Source organism: Lepus europaeus, chromosome 12 (genome assembly GCF_033115175.1).
Source record: "Lepus europaeus isolate LE1 chromosome 12, mLepTim1.pri, whole genome shotgun sequence".
Classification (NCBI taxonomy): Eukaryota; Metazoa; Chordata; class Mammalia; order Lagomorpha; family Leporidae; genus Lepus; species Lepus europaeus.
This window is the reverse complement of record NC_084838.1, coordinates 4,062,417-4,078,370: the sequence shown is the minus strand read 5'-3', so window position 1 is coordinate 4,078,370 and position 15,954 is coordinate 4,062,417. Positions and strand designations below refer to the sequence as shown.

At 48.5% G+C, this 15,954-nt stretch overlaps 1 protein-coding gene across 5 annotated transcripts in view; it reads left to right on the top strand.

Annotated features, from left to right (window-relative positions):
• Positions 1–15,954, top strand: part of NUP214 (nucleoporin 214) — a 107,688-nt gene that overhangs the window by 79,302 nt on the left and 12,432 nt on the right. For all 5 annotated transcript variants that reach the window (XM_062207363.1, XM_062207362.1, XM_062207361.1 and 2 more), the window contains exons 31-32: positions 7,514–7,670; positions 15,346–15,498. In XM_062207363.1, coding sequence (XP_062063347.1) covers positions 7,514–7,670; positions 15,346–15,498 — 310 coding nt within the window. The remainder of the gene's footprint in view (positions 1–7,513; positions 7,671–15,345; positions 15,499–15,954) is intronic.

The window sequence follows — 15,954 nt, the reverse complement described above, 5'->3', positions numbered from 1 at the left end:
TAGTAGGCAGAGAACTGGACCACCTGGCGTGGGTACAGAGAGTGTACTGACCCTTGGATTAGAAGGTAGCTAGGTCTGGAATGTATCGTGAAAAACACAAAAGGTCAGAACTAGAAAAGAGCAAAAATTCTGTCAAAGGTTAGGCTGCTGCATGGGACAGCTGCATCCCATCTCAAAGTGCCACTTCAAGTCCAGCTTCTTGTTATGCATCTGGGTGACAGCAGATGATGGTAAAGGCACATGGGCCCATGCCACCATGTAGGAGACCTGAGTGGAATCCCAGGAGGAGAGAGAGAATGTATGGCAATCTTAAAAAAGAAATTTCCAAAACTAATAAATAACAGTAACACATAGATTCAAAAGCCCAAAAGTGCCAAACAGAATGCATAAAATAAATAGGCTCTGAGATCTATCATAGTGAAACTATAGAACAGCAAAGATAAGATACTAAAACCAACTGGAAAAAGCCTCCTAAGGAGCAGTAGTTGACAGCCAACCTCTGGGCAGTGACAACAAATGCCAGAAGATTGTCTCCTTAGAATTTCTCAACAGCAAAAAATAGCTTTGAAGAATGACATGAAATCGACTTTTTTTTCCTAGAAGAATACTGAGAGAATTCTTGTCTAGCAGACCTGAAGGAAATTCTAAGAAATATTCCTTAGGCAGAAGGAAAATCTGACCTTACTAAAATTATGGCCTTCTGAATTTAAGGACAAAGCAAGCCATGAAATAGGAAAATTGTGACCTATATAACCAACACATTAATTTTACTCACTCATCCTAAGGTGGTTACAATGAAAATGACAGCCGATACCAAGTATTGGTGAGGAAGTAGAGCAACTGAGAATCCTCGTGTATCACTAGTGGGAGTATAAATTCATATACCCACTTTGGAAACCCATCTGGTACTGGAAAAACCAAGTATACAAAATCCCTGCTGACCCATTAAATGTGTTGTGGGCATTTTACTAGCAGAAATGCATTCCTTTGTCCTCCAGAAGACATGACGACGGGGAAGAAGTGCTTGTCAGCTGGAGAATGGTTAAATTGTCATGTATGTGCACAGCAGAACACTGCACAGCAGCGACAGAGAAGCAGAGGGGATGGCTCCTTCAGATAATACTGAGTGCAGGGTGCCAGGCCCAAGGATATTTTCTGTGGATTGCACCTATCTTAAAGGGTCAAGGACAGGCAGAATTTACCTGTGCTAGGACATCGTAAGAGCCACTAAGTACATTTAGGACAATAAAAGTGGACTATGAGGGAGCCTTCGGAAGTACTAAGAATGTTTGCTATCTTTAACATCAAACATTATAAATAGCTGTAATCAAATGTCAATTCCGTGAGTTCTCTTCACAATTAATAAACTTAATAAAAAACATAATAGGCCAAAAAAGTTTATAAAAAAGGGTAGTGTTGGTTGCACAGTGTGGTGAATGTTCTTAATGCCACTGACATGTACACTTAAAAATGGTAAAAATGGGCCGGCGCCGCGGCTCACTAGGCTAATCCTCCACCTAGCGGCGCCGGCACACCGGGTTCTAGTCCCAGTCCGGGCACCGATCCTGTCCCGGTTGCCCCTCTTCCAGGCCAGCTCTCTGCTGTGGCCAGGGAGTGCAGTGGAGGATGGCCCAAGCCCTTGGGCCCTGCACCCCATGGGAGACCAGGATAAACACCTGGCTCCTGCCATCGGATCAGCGCGGTGCGCCGGCCACAGCGCACTACCGCGGCGGCCATTGGAGGGTGAACCAACGGCAAAAGGAAGACCTTTCTCTCTCTCTCTCTCTCTCTCTCACTGTCCACTCTGTCTGTCAAAAAAAAAAAAAAGTAAAAATGATAAACTTTTATACTGTGTACAGCTTACCACAATTAGAAAAAAAGAAAAAGATAAGATAAGGAAACATTTAAAGAGGGGATATCCAGGGGACTAGCAAACAAAGATGTTCAACTTCATTAGTAATAAAAATGGAAATCACAAAGAAATATAGACCTTTAAAGTGGCAAAAAATTAAAAGCCCTCAAATATTGAAGGACTCACATAAACTCCTAATTTAAGTAAAAATTGGCGTGCCCCTCTTGGAAAATGGTTTGGTATCACACTGAGGGCGAGCAGAATGAATAACCATACACATGCGAAGATGACCAGCGGCGCTAAGCGTTGGGGAAACAAAAACCAGACAACAGTGCCGGTGAGCTGTGGAGAGACGATGGCTCGGGCCTGGCTGAAAATGCCGAACAGTGCACCCACTGTGGAACACCGTTTGGTAGTTCCATAAGGCTGATCGTAGTATTCAACCATAAGACCGGCAATGGCACTCCTGGAAGTATGCCCAAAGAGTTAACAAAGGAACTCACATTTAAACTTGTATGTCAGTGTTACTGCAGGATTGTTCACAACAGCCGTAAGGCAAAACAACCCAAATGTCAGCAGATGAGTAGATGATCAAAAATATGGATATAAACCAGTACATTCAGTGGCATATTATTTAGCCATCAAAAGGAATGAAGTTCTACTCATGAATAAACATGAAAAAAAATATATACTCAGTAAGCCAGATACAAAAGGACAAATACTGAGTAGTTCCAATTATGTGAATTATCTAGAGTAAATAAACTTTCAGAAGCAGAAAGTTGATTAGAGGTTACTAGGGATTAGAGAAAAGAGAGAACGGAGTTACTGCTTAATGGCTACAGAATTTCAATTTGGGGTGATGAAAAAGTTTTAGGAAAAAAATGATGATGATCACGCAACATTGTAGGTGGGGTTAGGGCCAGTACACTTAAGAATGGGTAAAATGGGGGCCGGCACTGTGGCACAGTGGGTTAATCCTCTGCCTGTGGTGCTGGCAGCCCATGTGGGCACCAGTTCTAGTCCTGGCTACTCCACTTCCCGTCCAGCTCTCTGCTATGGCCTGGGAGAGCAGTAGAGGATGGCCCAAGTCCTTGAGCCCCTGTGCCCACATGGGAGACCCGGAAGAAGCTCCTGGCAGCTCCAGCTGTTGCGGCCACTTGGGGAGTGAACCAGCGGACAGAAAATCTTTCTCTCTCTCTCTCTCCCTTTCACTGTAACTCTACTCTCAAATAAATAAATAAAATCTTTATTTAAAAAAAATGGGTAAAATGACATATATAACCTTAATTTTTTAAGTGGATAATGATATACCAAAACCATTGAGTTTTACACTTTAAATCGTTGAGTTGTGTGGTATGTATGTATTTATGTCCCATTAAAGCTGTTTAAGAAAAGTCAAATTGGGGTCTGAAGTTTAAGTGCAGCAATATGATTGACAGTTTCCTGTCACCCATCCCCCAGTTTTGCTAAGAAGAAAGAAGGAAAACAGAAAGAACTTACACAGTCTTGCATTATCCTGTTGCCAGGAGCTGTTGAATCTAAATGTGAAACTGCAGCTTCCTGGCTCTAGGCTCAGACCTGTAAGTCATACAACCTAATGAACCCTAAGCAGAGTAAACCCAGTCAGTTTACGCCTGTAACTCCATTTCGGGTCAACCTCCTCACTTAAGCCTAGAGACGAGAGAGCTGTCACGCACTAGGAAATACATGAGCGTTGGGGGTGAGCATTATAGCACAGAGGGTTAAGCTGCCACTTGGGATGCCTGCAACTCATATTAGTGTGCCAATTTGAGTCCAGCTTCCGCTAATGAGCCTGGGAATGCAGTGGATATTGGCCCACGTACATGGGTCCCTGCCACCCACATGGGAGCCTAGGATGGAGTTCCTGACTCCTTGCTTTATCCTGGCCCAGTCCTGGCTGTTGTGAACATTTGGGGAATGGACCAGTGGATAGAAGATCTATTGCTTGTGTGCACCTCTCTCTCTCTCTCTCTCTCTCTCTCTCTCTGTCTCTCTGTCTCTCTGTCTCTCTGTCTCTCTGTCTCTCAAATAAATCTTTAAAGAAAAGCATTGATGTTCCAGTCAACAGTGTTCTATACAGAGTCCAATATAACAAAACATACACATGCAACTAAAAACAGGGACCCACAATCGGATTTCTGAAGTCAACAGAAGTCAGCCTACAGATAATCCAGATGTTGGAACTAGAGACGGTGACTTTAAAATAACTGGTGTGCCCAAAGATTTACAGGGGAATACTGAAAGAATAGCTAAGGAGGAAATCTCAACAGGAAATGGAAGTTCAAAAAAAAGGAGAAGGTTTTGACCTGTATTTGAAGTTTCAACCCAGCATCTGAAAAAAAAAATGCTAACAGAATGAAAGCTGCAGAAGCACAGTGAACTTGAGGACACGTCAATAGAAATTATCCAGAATGAGAGAGAGCTGGGGAAATGGACAAGGCGTTACCAAGAGTATCAGGAAGTCCAGCTAGTGTGTAATGAGTCCTCAGGAGAGGAGACAGAATGGGGGAAGACGAATTTACAGAAGTGCACATCTTACACAGTGAATACCGCAAGCATTGTTGGGAGAAAGTGAAGATGGCCTAAAGAAATGAAGACATTTCATGTTTGTGGACCAAAAAACAGTGTTAAGAAGGCCAAAAGTAGCATATTGTAGAATCAGGACTGAAACCAGGGCCTGCCCCATCGATTTAATCATGTGTGGGGAGATTAGCGAGGAGAAAAAGGTGTCTATGTTTGTAGAATGTACCTTTGGTAGAGGGAGTCAGTCTTCCATAAAATGTTATAATTTCACATTCTGTTAAATACTGTGAAGAAATACAGCATGCTGTGTCAGTAGTAACTGGGGAATACGGTTTAGGTTAGATAGCCAAGAAATGCTTCTCTGAGTAAGTAAAAAATGCCTCTATATTTTGTTTCTTTGGAATAGAATCAAATAGAGACCAAATAGTGAAATTGATAGATCTGTTAAATCCATCCCTGTCTCGCGTGCGTGCTCTATTTATTTGAAAGTCAGAGTTACAGAGACATTTGGAGAGAGGGATCTTCATCCACTGGTTCACTCCCTAGATGGCCACATCAGCCAGGGCTGGGCCAGGTTGAAGCCAGGAGCAAGGGCCTTTGTCTGGGTCTCCCAAGTGGGTGCAGGGGCCCAAGCACTTGGGCCATCTTCCACTGCTTTTCCCTGGCCATAGCAGGGAGCTGGATAGGAAGTAGAACAGCAGGGACACGAACCGGCGCCCTAATCTCTTATCTATAGGTTGATTCCCTTCTGTGTCTCTCCCGCTTTTAGTTTTCCTCGTAGTTCGGTTGTTGACCAAAGCTAGTCTTCTGCTTCCTGGACCTTACTGCTGACCGCTTGCCTGTGGTGTGGCTTCCTGGTCAGCTGGATCCTCAGTCCTTCTCCGTCCTTGCAGTGCTGATTGGCTCTGGAGGCTCGATCATGAACACTTCTTTTTCAGTCATATTCAGTGGTAGATTGTAACAACAGTGGTCTTGTTTTATAGATTTATGCTTGTAAATCAGTGCATGAGAGGAGAGAATGTCCAGGGTTTGCTTCATTCTACTGCAGGGTGAGAGGTGATTGGGGTAAGAGAAGATGCACCTGGCCGTGAATGAGCGTTGTTGAGGCTGCCTGCTGGGTGCCTTGGGGGTTCTTTATACGCCTCTCTCCTTTTTTGTGCATTTTGAGATTTCTCAAATTTCATTTTAAAGACTTGTCATTTATCACGATTAAAATGAGTAGAATTCTCTTAAACCCATGTACGGGGATGCAATAACTATCAATTAGCATTCGCTTCAGTGAAGCAGTGAAGTGTGTCAGTCACCCACTTCTGTTTGTTTCATGGATAGCTGTTTTTTAAGTAAAGCGGAACCTTCTGAAACTGCTGGGTTTTTGTGGGACAAACTTTGTACAAATCCGTACCTCCCGAATTCCAGCCTGGTGTGTGGAAGTCGGCTGAACTGTGAAACTTTTCTCCAGGAGTATGGTGGCGTCCTCCCTTTCAAAGGCAGCTCCAAAAGAGACGAGGTACTGGCAGATATGATAAGGACATTTCCATAAGGCAAAGATTAGCTCGCTCTGTTCAGAGCATAGGGCTGTGCTGAGGGAGGGGGGATAGATGATGATGTCGGAGAAAGAGGCAGGGGCCAGATCGTGTGTGATCTTTCAGAATTTATAAACAGTTGTGGAAATTATCTGACTGCCATTTCAAGTACTGGTCCAGGAGCTATGTGAACTTAGGCTGTGGTGGAAGCAGAAGACTGTTGAGTTTTTGCATAGTTGGGGTTAGCAGCTCAGACCAACCAGAGTGGAGAGGCGGGCACACAGTGAGGTGGGAGGGCTAGGGCAGGTTTGGAAGTGGCGCACTGGAGATTTGACCTTTGTGGAGATCAAATGATTACTTCCAATGCACTTAGAAAAGTGTCTGACACATAAATACTTGATCAGTAGTTTATTGTTGTGAGAATACTGAACAGCAGTCATTTTATGAGTATATTTCAGGCACTAGTCTAAAGTGTTACACTTCTGGCTTAATTCAGTCACCATCGGAGTTGGGTAGTTTGTCACCCACCACCCAGCACCACCATTCTGCCCCTTGAAGAGAACCCCTGTAAGGTTCCTCTGCCCAGCTTACTTACTTTTTGGAAATTTATTTATTTGAAAGAGTGACAGAGATCGATCATCTCTGGTTCACTCCCCAGATGGCCGCTTCAATAGGGGCTGGGCCAGACCAAAGCCAAGAACTCCATCCAGGTCCCCCACATGGATGGCAGGAGTTCAAGTACTTGAGCCATCTTCCACTTCTTTCCCAAGTGCATTTTAGGGAGCTGAATCAGAAGTGCAGCAGACTGGTCTCTAGGGTGCTGGTGTCACAGGTGGCTCCACACCAGGCTCCCGGTGACCCCTGTTCAGTAACCACCACCTTCTAGGTTATCAGCCAGGGAAGCGTCACATGCACTAGTAGGAATGGCCTGTAGACCACGCACTGGTCATCTGAAAGATCAGTTTGCAAACAGGGACAGCAAGTGTCCGCTGCCTCGCGCAGCTTGGAGTCAGCGAGTGTCCCTAAGTCAGCAGCGTCCTCCGCGCCTGAGACGTGCAGACTTGGACAGGATTCGGCTTTGGTCATCAGTTCAACAATGGGGCTAATTTAAGCTTATTTCTGCAGCCCTGGGAAAGTCATTATGAAATAAAAATGGGTGAACTGATAGAAAAGACGGTGCAAATCATCAGCAGCAGTTGCTGATGAGCTCAGCCAAACACTGGAAGAATCAGAAGTCATGGTGCTCGCACTACCTCCAAATGTTTTCCAACTTTTGTCATTTGGTGGATCTCGTGTGGGGTTGACTTTCTTGCCGCTGGCATTATGCCAGAGACCATAGGCAGCGAGGCAGATGAACATCAAAAGTTCCCCCCTGCCACAGATCTCATTTTCAGAGAACCCTGGATGAGAAATAAGTCCAGCTGCTTTTGTGGTTGTTAGAGTGTCCACACCGGAACTGATCAGAGGGGTTTGGTTTGGCTTTGTTGTTTGCTTTGTCCCTACGTAGCGGCTGCGAGCGCCTCGCCTGCGGATGCGGCCTGCTGTTCACGGTGACCCCTCACCCTTCTTGCTTCCTGCCCCTTTTGTTTTCCAGCAGTCATCGTCTTCCAGTGGTGGCGTGTTTGGGTCTGGAAACACTGGAAGAGGGGGAGGTTTCTTCAGTGGCCTTGGAGGGAAACCCAGCCAGGATGCAGCCAACAAAAACCCATTCAGCTCGGCCAGCGGGGGCTTTGGATCTACAGCCGCCCCAAGTAAGTGCAGAAGAGTCTCCCCAGCGTCTCAGCCCCTAGTGCCGCGGTCATCCCCCTGGTGTTACGAAAGCTTCAGATACAGAAAAGGAACCAAAGGCCGAGAAGGCCCGGGCAGATGCCTGCCCCAAAGCAGTGGAGTCTGTTTTCGGCTTGCCTTTTCTGGCGTTTTAATGAGATGTCTTGTAGAATCATGGAGAGACAGCAGGGCTGCAGGGAGAGCATCTGTGTGTCAGGCGACTCCCCTCTCCTCTCCCAGGGCCCCAGTCGCCGTTCCTTAGCTGCGGGTTGACTTGAATGCAAGCGGACAAGCATACGTGAGCCACTGCAGAATAAGCTGGGTGTGCTCCGAGGAGAAACACGACTTTCATTTGGACAGTACTCTGCATTTGCTGTAAAATTCAGCCACTATAGAAAATGTCAACTGAAACTTGAAGCCTTTTCTATGTCCTGTCTCTTCAGTTTTATTTTCATCTCAAGCTGTTTCTGCTAGCTTTGTTCATCACGTAATTTTTTTGTTGATCTGTCTAATCATGAGTGGAAATGAAAGGGATTTGTTTATTTAAATATATGTACACACACACACATCTCCTGCCGTTGATAGGGCTGAGATTGGAAGTTGGGAACCTGTCATCTTCACCGTGGCGTCTTTGTTCTGTGTTGCAGTTGAAGCTTCTCTCATCAGCCGAGTGGTGTAAGATCTTAATGGGTCACAAGCTTGCCTCTCATCGTGATGGACGTCTCCTTAATATTAAGGCCCTTGTAGTTAAAAGCAAAACTTCTTACCTTGATTTGCTCTTGTAGATTATTTTGATGGCCTTGTCCAGTCCAGTCAGATATAAGCTTGTCAGGGGATACACACTACTCAACTCGTGCAGTTGCATAATCAGAAATTGCTGTCACTCGGCTTTCTGACTGCCACCAGGGATGTAGAGTCCTAGAGTGAAGGGTCTTAGAGATCAAGTCTAATAGTTTTCAAAACTGTTGTTGCAGGTGACTTTTCAAGCAGAATCCCGGTAAGAGAAAGCAGGTTCACCCTGCAGCACGGGTCAGGAGCCCTGAGATGCACATGGGCAGGGGCCGACAGTCTGGCCACAGAACCATGGCACTGGCTGTGTAGCACGTACTTGAAAACATGATCTTTCTCTGTCTCTCTCCTTTCGCCAGTGAGGAGACAGCTCACAGTCGTCAGGTGGTTTTCTTTGTTAAGTCACAAAGCCAAAAGTGCCACATCTAGAACTCAGCTAAATTATATTTCTTTAAAGATTTATTTATTTATTTATTTATTTATTTGAAAGTCAAAGTTACACAGAGAGAAAGAGAGGCAGAGAGAGAGAGGTCTTCCATACGTTGGTTCACTCCCCAATTGGCTGCAACGGCCCGAGCTGCGCCGATCTGAAGCCAGGAACCAGGAGCTTCTTCCAGGTCTCCCACACGGGTGCAGGGGCCCAAAGGCTTGGGCCATCTTCTACTGCTTTCCCAGGCCATAGCAGGGATCTGGATCGGAAGTGGAGCGGCCAGGACTCGAACTGGCAGCCATATGGGATAGCGGCACTGCAGGCAGCAGCTTTACCCACTATGCCACAACGCCAGCCCCTCAGCTAAATTATACAAACATGTAACATGCTAGTTAGGAATTCAGGCTTATCTTGGAGGTAAATTATTGCTTGTGAGGTTTTATTCCTAACCAATTTGTTAAAACTTAGTTGTATCATATCCCTGTAAAAATTCCTTTTCCGGGGCTGGCGCAGTGGCCCAGCAGGTTAACACCCTGGCCTGAAGCGCCAGCATCCCATATGGGCACCAGTTCAAGACCCAGCTGCTCCACTTCCGATCCAGCTCCCTGCCAGTGCATCTGGGAAAGCAGCAGAGGTCCTGCCACCCTGTGAGAGGCTAGGCTGAAGCTCCTGGCTCCTGGCTGCCAGGAGGCCCAGCCCTGGCTGCTGCAGCCATTTGGAGGTGAACCAGTGGAGAGAAGATCTCTGTGTCTCCCTCGTTCCCTGTAACTCTGCCTTTCACATAAATAAATTTTTTTTTTTTTTTTAATTTTTTGCTTTTCCCCTGACTCATCTCTAATCCTCTGGTTCTTAACCATCAGCGAATGGTCTTCTCTTAGTCGCCTGGAGCTGGTCTGCTCACCTTGCCTGAGCGCCACATGTGTGTAGCCTGATGTAGGCGGTGGTGGAGCATTCACACCACAGAAGTGGAAGGCACTGCAGCCAGGACCCACGCCCGGCTTGGCACTGGGCAGCCCTTGGCACAGCGCTCTTAATTCTGATTCAGGATAGACTGTCGCTACTGTCTTTCCTGTTTTTATTTATGCTAATATTTTGTTCATTTGAAAAACAAGGAGAAAGAGAGCTTCCATCTGCTAACTCACTCTGCAGGTGCCTGCAACAGCTGGGGCGGGGCCAAAGCTGGCAGCCGGAAACTGGATCGGAGTCTCCCTCGTGGGTGGCAGGGCCCCAACCACTTGCTCAGTCATCTGCTGCCTCCCGGGTGCACGGTAGCAGGAAGCTGGGATCTGGAGCGAGCGAGGACTGGCGCTCAGGCTCTCTAACATGGATGTGAGTGTCCCACGTGACATCGAAGCCCCTGCACCAGACACCCACCTCTCACCTCTCTGTCCTTGATAGCAGACACCGGCTGATCTGTCCCTCCTAAGTGCTGTCTGTTGGTTGTAAACCAGCAGTTTTACATTTATGCTCAAAGGCACTTGAGTGAATCTGAAGGAGTAGAGGAAAGACAACATTGGTAAAAACAAAAATGTAAGATTGGATGGTGCAGGGGACAGGCGCCCCTGGAAGCCTGAGAACACGTGTAGGATAAGAGGAGGAGGAGCCAGAAGCCGCCTGGGAAAGAGCACCAGCAGTGCTCCCGGCAGCATTTGGTACCTCCGCCCGTCGCGTCTGCCCTGGGCCGTGTGCACCAGCTCCTCAGTACTTCCTCCCCCAGAAAGTCCTCCGCTTCTTTCCTTTTCTCTGGTATTGTGGGGTGAGTTCCCCGTAGCCACCTGGGCCACCATAGTCTCGACTCCCCTCCTGCCTCCAGTGTGCTCTGCTGTCTTCAGATTCATCCCAAATCTTAAAACCTTTTTTTTCTTTTTCTTTCTTTTTTTTTTTTTTTCTTTTTTTGCCATTAACCCTACTCAAAGCCCCTTGGTACTTCCCACTGACTACAGATCAAGTCCAGACCAGCTTTCTCCTGGCATTCCAGGCTCTCCGTGACATGGCCCCAGCTCCCCTTGCTGACTGTAACCAGGTTCCCCAGCACATCCGTTCCCTTTCAGCCAGCGTGTCTGCTTTCCAGCCTTCACGCACACACCCCTCGCCTGGCCCTGCTTCAGTGCCAGTGGCACACAGGAGGCCCACTGTCCATCTGAACCTGCTCTTTGTGTGGGGTTGAGTGTGAAGCTATTGGTCTGTGCCCTGCACCTAAGAGCCAGTGAGGCCCACAGGGACTTCTCCCTCCAGACAGCCCCCAGCCCTGGGATTCCAGTGCTCCTCAGAACATGAAGCACAGGGAACTGACCTTATGAATCACCTGCTTTGTGCCAAATGCTTAGTGCATGTGAGCTCCTCCTCTGTCACAACTTCTAGTGGTGGCCATCTGTCTGCTGAGGAGGAAGATGTTCCAGGAGGGCCTGTGGGCCTGAGAGGTTACAGAGCTGCCAGGTGCACAGGCAGGATGCAAGTCTGGGTTCCTGAAGCTCTGGTCCAGCGTACTGCCCGCTGTGATACCCTCCCCAGCCGACACTGTGGTGGGCGCCTGCCTGGTGGCCCCTGTGCTCCTTCTGCAGCGCCTGGAACATTCTCCCTTGTGAATTTCTGGGCGCAGGTTGAGCCAGCCTGCAGTTCCTGTGAGACATTCATGCCACAGGCTGCCTAGTCCTGCAGCTGCCCAGTTTAGCCTTGAGTAGCCATGAGAACTGTGGCAATGTGCAAGAAAGACAAGCCCGAAGCGCGACTGCTCCGCGGTGGCATGTTCTGTATCCAGAGGCTCACAGCTTGGCAGGGCTGCTTCTCTCAGAGGCTCTACCAAAAATAAACTGCTAGCCCCTGGGGTCGTTGAAAACTCAGCACGTCCATGAGCTTTACCCAGAAGGACCTGCTGCCTCCTTCAGTCTTATCCTCAGGACACTATGGAGTCGGCCTAGCACGTGCTTTCCATCCTGGGGTCTGGAAGCCATGATTGTCCCCTGGACCCCTGAACGTCTTGGATAGCATACCCTTCTGAGTGTGTGTTAACTTTTTTTTTTTTTTTTTAATTTTTGACAGGCAGAGTGGATAGTGAGAGAGACAGAGAGAGAGGTCTTCCTTTTTGCCGTTGGTTCACCCTCCAGTGGCCGCTGCGGCCAGTGCATTGTGCTGATCTGAAGCCAGGAGCCAGGTGCTTCTCCTGGTCTCCTATGCAGGTGCAGGGCCCAAGGACTTGGGCCATCCTCCACTGCCTTCCCAGGCCATAGCAGAGAGCTGGCCTGGAAGAGGGGCAACCGGGATAGAATCCGGCGCCCCAACCGGGACTAGAACCCGGTGTGCCAGCGCCGCAAGGCGGAGGATTAGCCTGTTAAGCCATGGCGCTGGCCCGTGTTAACTTCTTGTGTAGTGACTTTAGACTGCAGAGAATGGCCCTGCTGTCTGTGATTGCCAACACTGAGTTTACATCAGCACCGTGTCAAGCATCAGACCCTGGTCTTGGGTGCTTTTGCCAACCGAAAGACCACAGAAGAGCTCGGCTGTGCCGGGGGAAGCCCAGAGAAGACGCCGCTTTGGTCAGCACTTGCCGTCCTTTGTGCACGTCATCCGCTCGCTAGTTTATGCACAAGTGAGGAAGGGTCTTCTGCCCTGAAACCTTGCCCCATCAGCTCAGGGACCCTCTTAGCACACCTTCCAGAGCTGGAGACTTACTTTGGATCCGTTAGGAGGGAACCGAGACTGTATTGCTGGCAGAGCGGTGGAGAGCAGGCGGCAGTTTGTGCCGGTTCGTTTCGGAGCACCTGGGTAAAAGGTACGGTTCTCAACGTGCAGAGCTCTTCGCGAGCCTGCCCCTGACAGTGAGGACAGCTTTATTGGTGGAGTGCTTGGCGTCTGCACAATGAAGAAAGTTCATTTCCTACTGCGGACCTGCTCTGACTATTTCTTCTTTGAGTGTGAGTGAGAGAGAAGGGAGAGTTGGAGGTACAGAAAAGGGAAGCACTTTTTTATTTTTAAAGATTTCTTTATTTACGTGAAAGGTAGAGTGACAGAGAGAGAGAGAGAGAGAGATCTCCCATCCACTGGTTCACTCCCCACATAACTGCAACAGCTGGGGCTGGGCTGGGCCAGAGCCAGGAGCCAGGAGCTTCTTTCAGGTCTCCCATATGGATTCAGGGGCCCAATTATTTGGGCCATTCTCCACTGCTTCCTCAGGCCATTAGTAGTGAACTGGATCAGAAGTGGAGTGACCATATGGGATGCCCGGTATTGCAGGTGGTGGCTTGGCTTGGCTGCACCATGACACCTGCCCCAGGAGAGTCTCCTATCTGCTGCGCTGGGTGCTCCAGGTTCCTGTAAGCCTCCCAGCAGCCTTGCATAGTCAGCATTGCTTGTCCCTGTGTTCTGTGTGTGAGGAGGGTGAAGTCCTTGCCCAAGGTCACACAGCTGTTGGGCAATCTAACCCCGGTCTGCCTGCAGACTTTGTGCTTTAGTCTGCTGTACCAGAGACTCCTAAGTGGTCTTTGACTTTTGAGGAATTTGTCTCCCAGGATTACCCCAATAAAATCATTTTACTTCTCATTTCATGCGATTGCACCGAGATCCAACCTCTAACCCTCAACTTGAATTTGTTTTACTGTTTGGAATTTTGCTTTGGAAGCACTAACAAAGTCAGAAGATCGCAGCCCTCCGTTCTTGAAATACCAGGTGAAGGAGGGCCTGAGGAGCCTCTCTGTCTGTCCCCCAGCACTAAAGGTGCTCTCCGAGGCCTGTGTAACCCCAGACTGCCCCGGAGAGCCTGTTGTAGGCTCCAGCAGTGATAAACCGCCCTGCGCTACCATACACAGGGTGAAAGCGCTTTCTTCACAGCTGTCAGTCCCCGGCAGACGGGCCATCTGGGTCCTTGGCCAGGCTGAGAGCGTCAGCTGGGATTTTACAGGGCAGTGATTATGATGGTGTGCTAGGGCTCTGCTGATGTGCTACCAGTACCTAGCAGTTTGAGGCCACGCGCTTCATGGATTGTAGATGGAGATCTCTGCCCCTAGAAGTTCACCTCCTGTCGGGTGGGATTGGCTGCAGAGGAAGATGAGAGGCATGGGGACTCGGCAGCCGCCCCGGGGCTCCCCTCCCTCCTCTGCCTGCACCTGCTGTGTGCGTGCCGAGTGGCTTGGGAGAGAGTGGCGTTGCGCAGACACCAACATTTATACTTCTTGGTGGCGTGGTCCAGTCTCCATCGCCCACGCAGCGTACATTTCACTTCCTGTTTAGACCTGTGTCTTTGGACATCCGCCCTGTTCAGGACAGCTTCTCTACTTCACTGTGGGTTCGAATCAGTTCTGATAACTCACCCTTCCAGTCACGGTGGGGAGATGTCAGTTATCCCTTCCCTTCCCCCACTCCAAAGTGAAGGGGAAAAATCCAGATATTTGTGTTATCTGAGCGATTGCTTCTGTGTGTCTGGCTTTGATTATATATGTTTTCTGCCAGGTTTGCATTTCTTAAAACAGACAAAGAGGGGAAAAAAACTTCTTACTCATCTCGGTTTCTGGTAGTCCATTTCCTTTTTTCCTTCAATTCTTGGAGCAGATTCAGTACGTAGTTGAGGGAGGGAGTGACCTACTAGATAAGCATCTAAAAGGTCAAGGGCTTAATTAAACCTCTTAGGAAGAGGAAAACGGACTGGAAGTCTTGCTGGCTCTTGGCCTTCTCCAGAATGTCTCCAGCTCCCATCAGATCAAAGATAGGGGCAGCATGATTTTTTGTGTTTTAAAGATTTATTTATTTGAAAATCGGAGTTACAGAGAGAGAGGGAGACACAGAAATCTCCCATCCGCTGGTTCACTCCCCAGATGGCTGCAGCAGCCAGGGCTGGGCCAGCCTGGAGCCGGGAGCTTCCTCTGAGTCTCCCACGTGGGTGGCAGGGCCCAAGCACTTGGAGCATCTTGCGAGAAACTGCATGTTTTTGTTTGGCCTGCTGTTCTCTGAGCAGCGCAGGTGACAGCAGTGGTGCCTAACTTGACTGTGGACGCAGGAAGTGCTAGAACCCATTGTGCCTGGCTTGGATTCGTTCCACCTTCATCTCCGTAGTTTGACAAAGTGTGATGTCTGTGTCGGAGCAGTCGTTTATGGTGAAGCCAGCTCACTTTTCAGACGCGGGCAGTCCCTTCTGAAGCTGAGCCCTCTCTTTGGTGTGGGTCGACCAGTGCTTGTGGGAGCACTGGGGGAGTTTCCACCGAGGAGCCTCTCCTGGCTGTTGTGTGCCTACAGAACCATGCCAACAAGTCATGGACCTGGGTGCCAAAATGCTGACAGACGTGCCAGGGTGCGAACCAGCTCTACAGCTGACCCCTCTCGGGCCCTGGGCTGCTTCGTCAACTCTGTCTCCCCAGACACCCAACAGAGGTTCCATCCTTGTCTGTTCTGAGCAGCAAATCGGGACATTGCTCTCCCTCTAAACTCCCCACACGTGTTCCTCCTCTCTGCAGATACCTCTAACCTGTTCGGGAACAGTGGGGCCAAGACGTTTGGAGGATTTGCGAGCTCATCCTTTGGTGAGCAGAAGCCTGCTGGCACCTTCAGCTCGGGAGGAGGCAGTGTAGCATCCCAAGGCTTTGGGTTTTCTACACCGAATAAAACAGGTATTCTCATAAATGTTCATTGTGGTGAATGTCTGCTTACGTGAGACATCTGGAAGGAGGCGGCTGGAGTGTGGGTGACACTACTGTTCCTGCCTGTGCAGTTTACGTGTTGAGCTTCTGCTGCATTCATAGCACTGAGAGGTCTCTATGTGGGGAAAGCACAGAATGCATTGTGAATATTGAACAATTGTAGACCACCAAGGTCAGAGAACACGTGAGAAAACAGTAGTAAACCAAGTAGGAAACACCCTGAGCTGCACATTTGTTTGGGTGCCCGTTGCCTGTGATGGCCAAGCAGATGGTGTGCTATCATGTGCGCAGCATTTTTCTTTCTTTCCCGGATCATTTTTTTCTTTTTATTGTCAACTGATGTGTAGCAGAATGTTTTTTCATATACACGTACATGCACACATAGGATATCCACAATAGCATAAGTATACAGTCCAGTGAATTTCC